Source organism: Acinonyx jubatus, chromosome A1 (assembly GCF_027475565.1).
Source record: "Acinonyx jubatus isolate Ajub_Pintada_27869175 chromosome A1, VMU_Ajub_asm_v1.0, whole genome shotgun sequence".
NCBI classification, from domain to species: Eukaryota; Metazoa; Chordata; class Mammalia; order Carnivora; family Felidae; genus Acinonyx; species Acinonyx jubatus.
Window position 1 is genome coordinate 69,086,901 of NC_069380.1, and position 12,036 is coordinate 69,098,936.

At 42.1% G+C, this 12,036-nt stretch overlaps 1 protein-coding gene across 22 annotated transcripts in view; it reads right to left on the reverse strand.

Moving 5' to 3' along the window:
- DOCK9 (dedicator of cytokinesis 9) overlaps window positions 1-12,036 on the reverse strand; it is a 289,683-nt gene that overhangs the window by 146,168 nt on the left and 131,479 nt on the right. For all 22 annotated transcript variants that reach the window (XM_053217409.1, XM_027065148.2, XM_053217390.1 and 19 more), the window contains exon 2: window positions 10,755-10,871. In XM_053217409.1, coding sequence (XP_053073384.1) covers window positions 10,755-10,784 — 30 coding nt within the window. In that variant the 5' untranslated portion in view covers window positions 10,785-10,871. The remainder of the gene's footprint in view (window positions 1-10,754; window positions 10,872-12,036) is intronic.

Genomic DNA, 12,036 nt, shown 5'->3' on the forward strand with positions numbered 1-12,036 from the left:
CCTCCCTGCCAACTGAGGGACGTCAGCCAGGTGTACAAAGAGCTTTCCCGAATGGTGGTGTCTCTTTGGATTCTTTTATATCTATGAGAACCCAAATTTTGGGGCAAATGTTATCCCTGAACAACAGATTAAGAAAAGTGAGTATTAAGAAGGCTTATCACGGGGGCACCTGGGTGGCTCAGTCAGCTAAGTGCCCGACTCTTGGTTTTGGCTAAGGTCACGATCTCATGGCTTGTGGGTTCAAGCCCCATGTCGAGTTCTGCGCTGACATCACAGAGCCTGCTCATAATTCTCTCTCTCCCTCGCCACATGCTCTCTGTCAAAATAAATAAACTAAAAAAAATTTTAAAGAAAAAAGAAGGCTTATCACTTACTCCAATACCCAGATTAGTAAGAGAGACCTGGGGCTAAAACCTTGGGTCACATGACTAAATCTTGGGTCTTGCCTGGAGAGCACCTACCATCCCTCTGATTGACTTGTGTTCCATTTGGTAACATTACCTTGAGGAAGGTACAAGCCAGCCCAGTTTCTTGTTTCCGAGCTCTCTGTGTATGGCTCTGTAGGTCCTCCTCTAGAATGCAATTTTAATTGCTAGCTAAACAGACCATATGTTTGTATGAACACCTGGCATAGTGAATATGCCCTTAATTACATATTCCAAGGTACTGGTGAGCTTTCCTCCCTCACGATCTCCTCACTGCTCAGGTGTAAAGTTTCACTTATGCGTCAAAGAGGGTTCCTCTCAAGTCCCTCCATGCGTTTGCCAGTGCGGTGCTCCGGTCATGTCAGAGCATCAGGCCTCCACACTTGCGCTCCTCCTGAAATGCCACCCAAAGTCTTATTTTAAACAAGTGGAGCGGACATGACGCTTTGCGATTAAATGCTACCCAGATGAGGAAGTCCTGACTCCACGACGTCTGGCATCAGGGCACTGCGCTGAGTTTCCTTACTCTGTCCTCTCTGGATCTCACACACATGCTCACATGCACACTTGGGGTGCTGCTGGGCACTCCGAGCGGGACACACTTGGCAGTGTCCAGGCTCGGCCAGGCAGCCCTTCTGGAAAAGGGCAGAGCAATGGATACGGCAGGACCCTTTTGGGTTGTAGGAACCACACAGATTTTAAACCTAATAGTATGATCAATGGCATCTAGTAATTCTGACGCCAAAAACCTAGATCTTCTCTTTAAGAACCTTTTGGTTTTGTACTCAATCATATTGTGTCTCCTTCCCTTCTACTCCCCTGATCTGCTACCTTAAGATAGTTTTACAGTTAAGATAATTATGACAAAGAATGATACTCAGGGAATGTTAGAGGTACAGTATAAATAAATCTCCATCTGCTTACATGGTCTTAGGATATCGCCTGGGCTTAGAACTTCCTCTGTGTCTGTTAGTTGTGTTTAATAACCTAGGACAAATACATTAACCACATAGATAATACTGCCCTCCTGCCCCTCATTGCTTACAAGTCTGGTGTGTGCTTATCCATTTCTACCAATTGTGGGACATTCACCATTCTCTCTGGCCTATGTAAAATGTGAGCTAAACATCCTTTTTAAAAAAGCAAAGAAGAAGATTTGAGGAAGGGAGGGAGGGAAGAAATGTGATCTGACGTGGGGAATACACACACATAATGGTGGACTACTAGATTTATCTGGTATCTTTTCCTCTACATAAGAGAATCAAATCTTAGATTCACTTATGCAGGTGTGTGTGTGTGTGTGTATATCCTCTTTCATCTAGTTATTAACGTAGTTAACATCACGCCCTATTTGATCAAAGCTTTCCTAAGCACTGTGCGGTATTTTTAATAAAAATCGTGTCATATTGTGTGTGCCTCAGTGAACAAAAGCTACTTCCCTCGCCAGGCTGTATTGAGGAACAATGAAGAAAATAGCTAACGTGCTTTGTAAATACAGAAATCAATCTGGCAAGCTTTGACGTGAGTGGTTTTCAGTAGGTACCACAGTTCCCAGAGTTCCCCAGCACCTGGGACACTGTCACACTATGTTCTGCATGAATGTTCCCACCCCCCACTATAACACGGGACAACATGTCCATCACATGTCCTAGTATCAAATGCCACAGAGCACAGCATGTACCCTCCACTGATGGACAAACGGGCCTGCTCTGCCCATAAAAGAGCGTGGGGATCCAGAGGGATACCCGTGGTCAGAGAGGAAGACTGGGATACCCACCATGGTGTCACATCAGCTGAACCTCACTGAGAAGCAGCAGTGGTCACAGCCAGATCAGCCTCCTATCCTACAAGGCTGCCACCTTCATTTAGAAAGCATGGCACAAATCAAAGTTCATTATGGTTCCTCAATATATCTCTATGGTTGCGAATGGAGAATCTGGTAGAGAAGCTATTTTTCACAAGTGATTTTCACCTTCACCGATATAATACTGAATTGGCACAGTTCCAAGACTGATATCCCTTTAAGTTTGTTTAGCTGAGCAAGATTTTATTTTATTTTATTTTTCAATATATGAAATTTATTGTCAAATTGGTTTCCATACAACACCCAGTGCTCATCCCAAAAGGTGCCCTCCTCAATACCCATCACCCACCCTCCCCTCCCTCCCACCCCCATCAACCCTCAGTTTATTCTCAGTTTTTAAGAGTGCTGAGAAAGATTTTAAACAAATCAAGGAACAAATGTGATAGTCAAGGTAATAATAACAACCAAATGTTCCTAAAGCATTTTCTTTTCCTGTTGCATTTCCAATAAGAAATAAAAGTTACAATATGTATCTTCAAAGGGCCAAGGGATCCATCTCAAGCTTAGATTAAATACTCAAAATAGTCATTTGACCTATACCTATAACTTAATTCTTATTTCTTTTTTTTAATTAATTTTTTTAATGTTTATTTATTTTGGAGAGAGAGACAGACAGACAAACTGCAAGTGCAAGAGAGGCAGAGAGAAGGAGACACAGAATCTGAAGCAGATTCCAGGTTCTGAGCTGTCTGCGCAGAGCCCGACTTGGGGCTTGAAATCACGAACCTCGAGATTGTGACCTGATGAAGTTGGACGCTTAACCGACTGAGCCACCCAGGTGCCCTTTACTTCTTATTTCTATTTGACTTTATGTATCACGTAAGTTAATAGCCCCAGCAGTTAGGCTGAATATGTTTATTCTTAAACTGTCCAAATTTCTATCAAATGATTTAGTGCTTTGTTACATGTTGATTCACCTTACCCATGAGCTATCCAAGGTCACCCATGCCATGACCCATGCTGACTACCAAATGCCCACCTGTGTGATCTCAAACACCAAAGTGCCCCTTCTCCAACTGCCACTTTCTATCCCTCCAGCTGTCCCACACCAAGCATTTCTGCTCGTTCACCCATAAGGTCCTCTACTGCCTTCTTTTCTCAGTCTAACACGCACCTCTAAAGATTCCCCATCCGGCCAAGAGTCCATGGGAAGCCATTTTAGGACCTCAGATGCCTCACTCTTGGGCCCTGCAGTGATTCCCCACCTCCCACACACTCCACCTTGCCACACTCCCACCTTGTTTTCTCTTCTTAGTTCTCACGCACTGACATTCCCTAAAAGGCTGTTTTCAACAAAATCTTAGGTGGAAGGAGCCCACTCTCGGTTGGTGATTCATATATTCTCATCCTCTCCCTCCCTCTCACTCATTCATTCCACTCAAGTGTTGAATTCCTGTTCTATGTCATGTTTCCAGGTGCTTGGGAAACATCCGTGCACGAGTCTCAGATCTCTGCTCCCACAGAGCTCACATGAATAAATACGTAAGTATGTTGGAAGTGGATAAATAATGTGGTAAGAAAAAAGATTAAACATAAACAAGACTAGGAATGTCAAAGGGGGCGGGAGAGTAGGGCAGTCATTGAGGACCTCACTAAGAAGGTGATATTTGGCAAAAGGCTTGCAGGAGGTGAGAGACAGCTGGGTAAAGGGTGCATTGGCAGAGGGGAAAGCCTGAGAAAGGGCCCTAAGGCAGGGGACGGCCCAGAGTGAAGAAAGAGCCCCCACAGAGGCCAGGGTGGTGCAGCAGAAATAGTGGGAAGATGGTCAGGGAGGTCATGGGTAGATAAGACCACAGTAGCCCTTCGGGCCATTGTAAGGTCTTCATAGAAGGACTGTGAACACAGGAGTGATGTCATCTGACCTACCTTCCAAACTGACTTTTTAAATTACTCTTGCTACTCTCTTAGGATAAACTGGAAGGGGGCAAGGATAGGATCTGGAAGACTTGATAGGAGACTCTTGCGTTAGCCAAGGCGAGAAAGGATGAGGGCTGTGGCCATGGTTACAGCAGTGGAAGAACTAATCAATGACTCTTATTACCACATTACTCTTGCTGTCACCGCCCCCTCCTTCATCCTATTCCCCAGGTTTCCAAACCCTCCTTACTGCCCCACCTCCCCCACTGAGCTGCACCACCCCTGTGCCAGCCTGATACTAGCCCTTCAGCCCAACCCACCTCTAAATTTCTCAACAGCAAATCCTCTCCTTGCTGCTCAGAGATGGAACTCTCTCCTTCTTCCCCTAAAGACCCTTAATTCCATCCCCAAGAACCCCCAGGGAGCCCTGTTTCAAAGCACATCCCTGTGACATTGGCATCTTCAATGTCTTCCCCATTCCTGGACTTCCCTTCTTAGCTCATTCTCTCGTTTTCCCAATCCTGATAAAACCTCTTATTATCCCTCTGCGCCATGATGATCCCTTCTCTCTACTACCATTTAACACTAACCCCTGCACCCCACCTGCTCACTTTGTTAGCCCTGGTCAGAGACTATCTTCACAGGAAAGATGTCCTAGGTATCAACTCCCCAGCTCATTAGGAGGGACTTGAGACTGTCTGCCTTTTCTGCCTGCCTTCTTCAACTCTTCTCACTGCCTTCCAGGACCCTGTAGTTTCCTGGCTCTTCCCCTACTTTCTGTCCCTGCTTCCCGCCTCCCTCCTTCCTAAGTGAAGGCACCCCCAAGATCCATGCCCTTGGCCTCTGGGCTGCTGACTCACATTTCTATGGGTGAGCCAAGGGAATACCCTGCTTCTCTCTCAGGCTGAACTTCCGCATTTCTAACCACTTCAAGGACTCAGCACCTGGATGTCATACTATCTCCAACTTCATACTCCTAGAATAAATTCCTATGGGACCCCACCTCTCTCATGATACTGGTCACATTTTTCTTATTACAAATATTCAGTTATTATCTCTTCTAAGTTTTGAGCAATTTGAAAGCAGGAACCCTGTCTTATATTTATAACTTAAGTGTCTCACAAGGCTGAGCCCTTTGCATGAGGAGGAGAACTTTCAATTATAAGCTAAACAAATATACTCTTCAACTCGACTGGTTGGTTCCAGCCAAAAAATAAGCTTTTAAGACCTATTTGATAATGAAAGTATGATCTGTCCCTGTTTTCTGTAGAAGTCATCACTTGAACTAGAATTAAAATTCCCATCTCCTGAAGGTCTGGCCAATGTCAATTTAGAAATATTATTTATCCAGATTTTATTCAGGTGGGTTCAATCCTAGACATGAACTAATATCCCAGAAACCACAATGTTCACAGAAAGTTACACTATCGGCTGCTGAATTCCCTCTGATAAAAATTTCGAGGAATTTGTCAAAAGAACATTTTTCAATAAAAAGCTCAAAACAAAGTACTGAGATTATTTTTTTGGCAGCATATAATAAAAAGTGAGGACAAAACACTGTGGAAAGAATTTTTTCTTTTCAAAAGGACAGATGGGAAATGAGATCAGTGACTTCCAGGCCCTTTGTAAGTAACGGGGCCTGGCTTCCTTTTCAGGCCAGTGGTTTGTAGATCGTTATCAGTCTCATGTAAGTAGAAGAGGAAAAGAAACAGAGGACAAATAAAAATCAGGATGTTATTTAAAGGGAAATGGATTAGCCACATTTTTCTGTACAATGCTGAGAACACTCAAGGATTCTCCTGTATCTAAACATTTCCAAAAATGAAAATTTCTAGGATTGCCAATTATTAATCACCTTTCCTTGGTGCTCCTATCTTTCCTTTTAAATTCTCTTGTTAGGGAGTATGATATTGATACTAAACCATGAAGTATCAGCAGGAAGAGCACCCGAGAAATTACTCCTCACCCTGACTTCAAACAACTTGAAGGATGACAACAATGCCACATCCACATAGCACAGGAATCCTGCAACCACACGCTCTGGTTTTGTTTTTTTTTTTAACTGTGATAAATTATCTATAACATAAAATTTACCATTTAAACCGTTTTTAAGTGCCCAGTTCAGTAGCATTAAGAACATTCTCACTGTGGTGCAGCCGTCCCCGTCATCCACCCACAGAACTCTTTTCATCCTGCAAAACCAAAAACTCTGTACCTATTAAACAATGAGTTCCCCTCCCCCCAGCCCCCGACAACCACCACTCTACTTCTTGTCTCTACAAACATGACTATTCTAAGTACCTTGTGTAAGTGGAATCATACAATATTTGTCCTATATGATTGTCATCCTGAGCATAATGTCCTCAAAGTCCATCCATGTTGTAGCACATCAGAATTTCCTTCCTTTTTAAAAAAATTTTTTAATGTTTATTTATTTTGAGAGAATGAGACAGAGCATGAGTGGGGGAGGGGGAGAGAGAGAGAGAGAGAGAGAGACAGAGACAGAGAGAGAGAGAGACAGAAGGAGACACAGAATCTGGAGCAGGCTCCAGGCTCTGAGCTGTCAGCCCAGAGGCCAACTCGGGGCTCAAACTCACCAATGGCGAGATCATGACATGAGCCAAAGTCGGACCTTACCTAACTGAGCCAATCAGGTGCCCCAGAATTTCCTTCCTTTTTAAGGCTGAATAACATTCCATTATATGGATATACCACAGTGTGTTTATCCATTCATCCACAGATGGATACTTGGGCTGTTTCCAGCTCTTGGCTGTTGGGACTAATGCTGCCAGGAACATGGGTGTTCAAGTGTCTCTAAGTCTCTGTTTTCAATTCTTTTGCATACCTCTCTGGAAGTGAAATAAGATACGCTCTTTGTATTTCACCAACACAAATTCTACCCCTTGTTAGTTTACATCAAACACCAAAGACTAATTTTTGTGAAATGTAAACAGTATCCATAAATTGCCTCCCAGCATCCTTTTTTTTACTCATCACTACCTTTCCCATATCCTATCACTTTACATAACTGCACATACATTAGCGAGCTGTGTAACAAGCCAGGATACAGGCAGTTCTCAACAAGCTGCAGATTCAGTTAAGAACGTCACTGCCACCAGCATCACCTGGTAAAGGACTTCCAGCTGATGGGGAATCATGACTGAAAGCCAATGGTCGAAGCCACACTGGGTTCTATGTATCTGACAAGAAGAGGAGCAGTCCTGGGCGTTACTTTGGAGTTATGCGGAGATGGGTCGTTTCTTCGGCAAAACTCAACTTACATTTCTTGATCTAAAACATCCTAACAATAAAGGTTACACCTGTGTCTTTTCAACTGACTTTTCAAGTTTACCTACAACTTACCCAAGGAAAAGTAAGTTCTAGACTCTCACCAAGGAAACTTGATAATGGAGAGTAAGTATTAGAGGAATTACGAAAATGGGGAAAAAAATCACTGTGGACTTGAACAGCTTCAGAGGACATGGGATGTGAAGCAGCCTGGGAGGGGTGAGAAGGTTCTAGAAGGTGGAAAAGAAAAGAAGATATTGGTGGCAAGGAGAACCATGAAGCCAAGACAGACACAGAACAGAACAGACCGTAAAGCACAGGGCCGATTCTGAAAAAAGAAATTCAGCCAGCTAGTGAGGGATGTAGTGGCCACACATTCCTGCCCCTGGTCCTGGCAGGTAAAACTGGACATCATAAATATTCTGAGGGCTGAGAACTGCCATTTTTTCTTTTTAAAATCCACACTGACTCCATGTCTCTCAGGTTATTTTGTCTGTTTTAAACACTTTTCTCCCACCCTTCAGCAAGTATATTTAAGAAAAAACAATACATATATATATATTGTATTGTGTGTGTGTATATATATATATATATACACATACACATAAGACTCATGTTCAGAGAACACAGGTATCTTTAGAGGCTGACGAATATCAACACGTGTCCTGCTCTAGAACTGTATGAATGTTTCATCACTATCCATACTTATATTTTAACAAATTATCATTTTGCACAAAGTTCTATTATTTTAACAGTTAACTAATATTGTTTAACTAGCATGCATGGCAAATTAATCCCCAGCAGCATTTTGTTCACTATTTGACCTACTTCCTAACCAACTTGCTATTTTTTTTCCATATGAAATACTTTCTCCTGATCCAACTGTTCCCTCTGCTTGTAATAATACAAGGATCATTCCTTGTATTACTCTATTCTACCTAAAAATAGAGGGACAGACAGAGGGCATCTGTGACATTCTAAGACATTCTGCTCAGTCAGCTAAATAGACAGTTATTAATATCACCAAGACAATCTAGCAAGAAAGCACAGTGTAAATGTTCTTACCTAAATAGAATATAGGAATCTCCAGGATAATAAATAACAGTATCCAAATTTAAATGGAGCCCATCATAATTACTGTGATAGGGATGAAAGCTGAAATTCAAGCTCCTTAATCTTAATATTCAGAAAAAACTTCCCCCAAAAAGAAAATAACACTTGCTTACTCAATCTTGGCCAGTAAAGTGTCAGTAAATTCTTTGCCTTTTCCAGAATATTTATGCCTCATGTCTCCAGAGAAATAGCTACAGGCAAAAGGGACAAAGGAGTTTTTCTCATACAAGTTCCTTGTCACTGGGGTAAGAGATGATACTAATTAACTGTATCTTTTATTTTATTTAAATCCAAGTCAGTTAATATACAGTGTAATGTTGGTTTCAGGAGTAGAATTTAGTGCATCACTTATGCACAACACCAGTGCTCATCACAAGTGCCCTCCTTTATGCCCATCCCCATCTACCCATCCCCCCCCCCCACCCAACACCCCTCCAGCAACCCTCAGTTTGCTCTCTGTATTTAAGATAAATTAACTGTATCTTGTTTCTTTGGTTTGTTTGCTTCTTAAATAATTTTATCTCAGGCGGCAAACACAATTTTGCATTCTAGGTTGCAAACACTTGGGATAACTTTGTTACTCATACAAAGAAGAATATGTACTTCATGCTCAGAGAAACTTGAGATAACCTTCAGCTTCCTCAGAGCACACTACAGGAAAAATATGTCAACATGAAGTATAATTTGTAATCATCTGACTTAACTTCTCATGCTAATAAATTTATTGCCAAGATCACAGGCGAAAGACATCACTCTGAGGTTTCCATTTCTAATTGTGCTGTCTGAATAGTCTATTCCTCCGAGGAGGTTTTCAAAGCATCCTATTTTTAGGCATGATTTGAAACCATGTATCACTGGAGGACACTCTGGCAGCAGCATCACGCTAACGGTCAATGCCACTTCCACGGCCTTCCTTGTTTTTCAGGAAGGAATGAAAGAATAATCATTTTCTTCACATGTATCTGTAACAAGTTAAGAAAAAAAACATTTGTGAGAATTCCCACCTTTCTTACAAACTGGAGTCTCTCAAATTTGGTGGAAGAAAAAGCTTCAAGGAATATAATTTAACAATTGTTATTAACACGGAAGTTTCTAAAGACAATGCAGTAGGCACAGAACTATGTGTGGTGGGTGATGTTCTGGGGAATGGGATTAGAAAGAAAGTGGTGGAGGAAGCTTTTGATCGTCAAGTATTTCAATAGTGCCTATTCTGTTTTGTTCTACAAGTACGCAGTACTTTTTAAATTAAACAACAAAGAATCAATGAAGCTTTAAAATAAATAAGGCAGCTCAAGTCGCAGAAGACAGGGCTTGGGTGGTAACAGCGCTGGGTAGAGAAGCATCAGGGCAGAAAAGGGGGAAATACCAAGATGAGGTCCCAGGACAGCAAGGGAAGTAACCAGGGCCTCCAAACAGACTGAGATGACTCCAGGCTGCCAGGCCTCTAACACCATTGGGGCCCTATTCTCGTGCCTCACTATCCTCCAAGCTCTTGTGGGTCCCTCAGCCACAGGCCATTCGCAATCTGAAAGACTTAAAGCAACAATCTAGAGAGCAGCTCATGGAAGGAGCCATGCCAGGTCCTCTGCTGGCAGCTGCCGGGATCCAAGAACTGCACCGCATCAGAGAGGTAGGACCTCAGGACATTCCTGGCTACCCCCAGCCCTTCTATGGGAGCCCACACACAGTACAGGCACTCTCATGGCAGTTTCCCAAAGTGCCATTCTAAAAGGATGCATGACAAAATCCTCTACTGCTCCCCAGCAAATCCCCTCCTTAAGGGCTAAGGCACTTGGCAAAAACCTTAAACCTCTCTTCAAACAAAGCTCGTAAGACACAGGAGGCATTTGTGTCCATTAAATCAGCTCAGAAGATAGCACTTGAATGCAAAATATAACACACAATCACACACACACACATTTGTTTTTTACATCTGCTGTAGGCATATGTAAATATATGTAATACATATTCATATCTGCATATATATATATATATATATATATATATATATATATGCAAAAATAACACCATTTTAAAAAATCAACCCATAAAGGAATGCCTGGAAAAACATAATGACATAACTTTTCTCTCGTAAATAATATCTTCATCTTTTAAAAATCCTAAATTAAACAACCAAACAATAAATCAGTAGATAAAAAAAAACTGTCTAAACATTGACCACATGGCTCGATTTGAAAGGTATCTACCTGGAAGTCATCATAAGGGAAGAGCAGCATCTCCCTTAAGCCATCGTTCAGGATCTGTGTCTTCTTTTGGACGATGACATTTTCATAGTCGAGTGGTTCAATCAGCTTCGGCTTTGCCTAAAAGGTGAAAACATAAGCAACTGAAACATTCTTATAGACAAATGCAATTTCTTGAAATTAAAGAACTTTTTACATGTTTTTGTACTTTCCAACCCTGCTTCAATGTTAATTTTCCTACAAGGAAGAATCAGAAACAAGAGATAAAAGTTACTTTCAAAGGAACAGAAGACACTTTCTGGGATCCTAGCTACAGTCATGCTTATTCAGCTACTGAAGCACAGAGAAGGCTACGAAGTCTTCTGGAACTTCCAGTTGTGTCTTAGGTCACCCCTGCCTAGGTCAGTCCCTTTCCAAGCCTTAGACTCTGCCATAAATGCCCTGCTTAGGGGTCCAACCGTGGTCTGATGGTGAAGACTAGAGGTCCGTAGTGGCATCCTTCTTGGCCCGGGTTTAAAGCATCCACAGGGCTCACTATTTCACATAAGGCTCCATGGAACTCTTCTCAGAGGATCAAAATATCCCTGTCTCCTGAAGTATCTATACACTTATTATCTAATACCTAAATATATAAAAGCGTGAGCTGGACCCAAACCAAGCAAGTAGGGGCAGGAGGATGGCATCACTTAAACCAGGGCTTGTGGGTGCCCCCTCGGTGGGTAGGGATGAGCATCCATACCATGCACTGAGCAGAAGAAAGAGGCAATAAGCAGGTGGGTAAAGAAATGAAAGAATAGGCCTTTTGTGACCATTTCCAAAGTTAGCCTTCTCAGTAAAAATCTCCTCTATCGATTGCCAGTCTTTGCCACAGTATTTACTGATCACTTCCTACATGGAAGGCACTACTAATGGGGCTAGGTCCGGGATATAGATACATATTCAGGTATATCACAGTACGCCAAGTGATAAAGCAGGCATGCATGCATGCACGTGCACGCCCACACACACACACACACACACACACACACACACACACAATGTTCTCAGAAGTAACTAAGTCCATTATATCAACAGTTACTTAAACATTATTTTTTTAAACTATTAATGAAAATCATTTGCATAATCTCAACACGTGGTATATATATTTAAATGAGAATAAATACATAGGAAATGTATTAAGGACATCTGGTATGTGGCATCACATTGGGAATTGCGACTGAGGGTGCTATATGTTCCCCAAATCGGTCTCCCTTCCTTCTAGTACAACTGAACTACATTTCCAGGC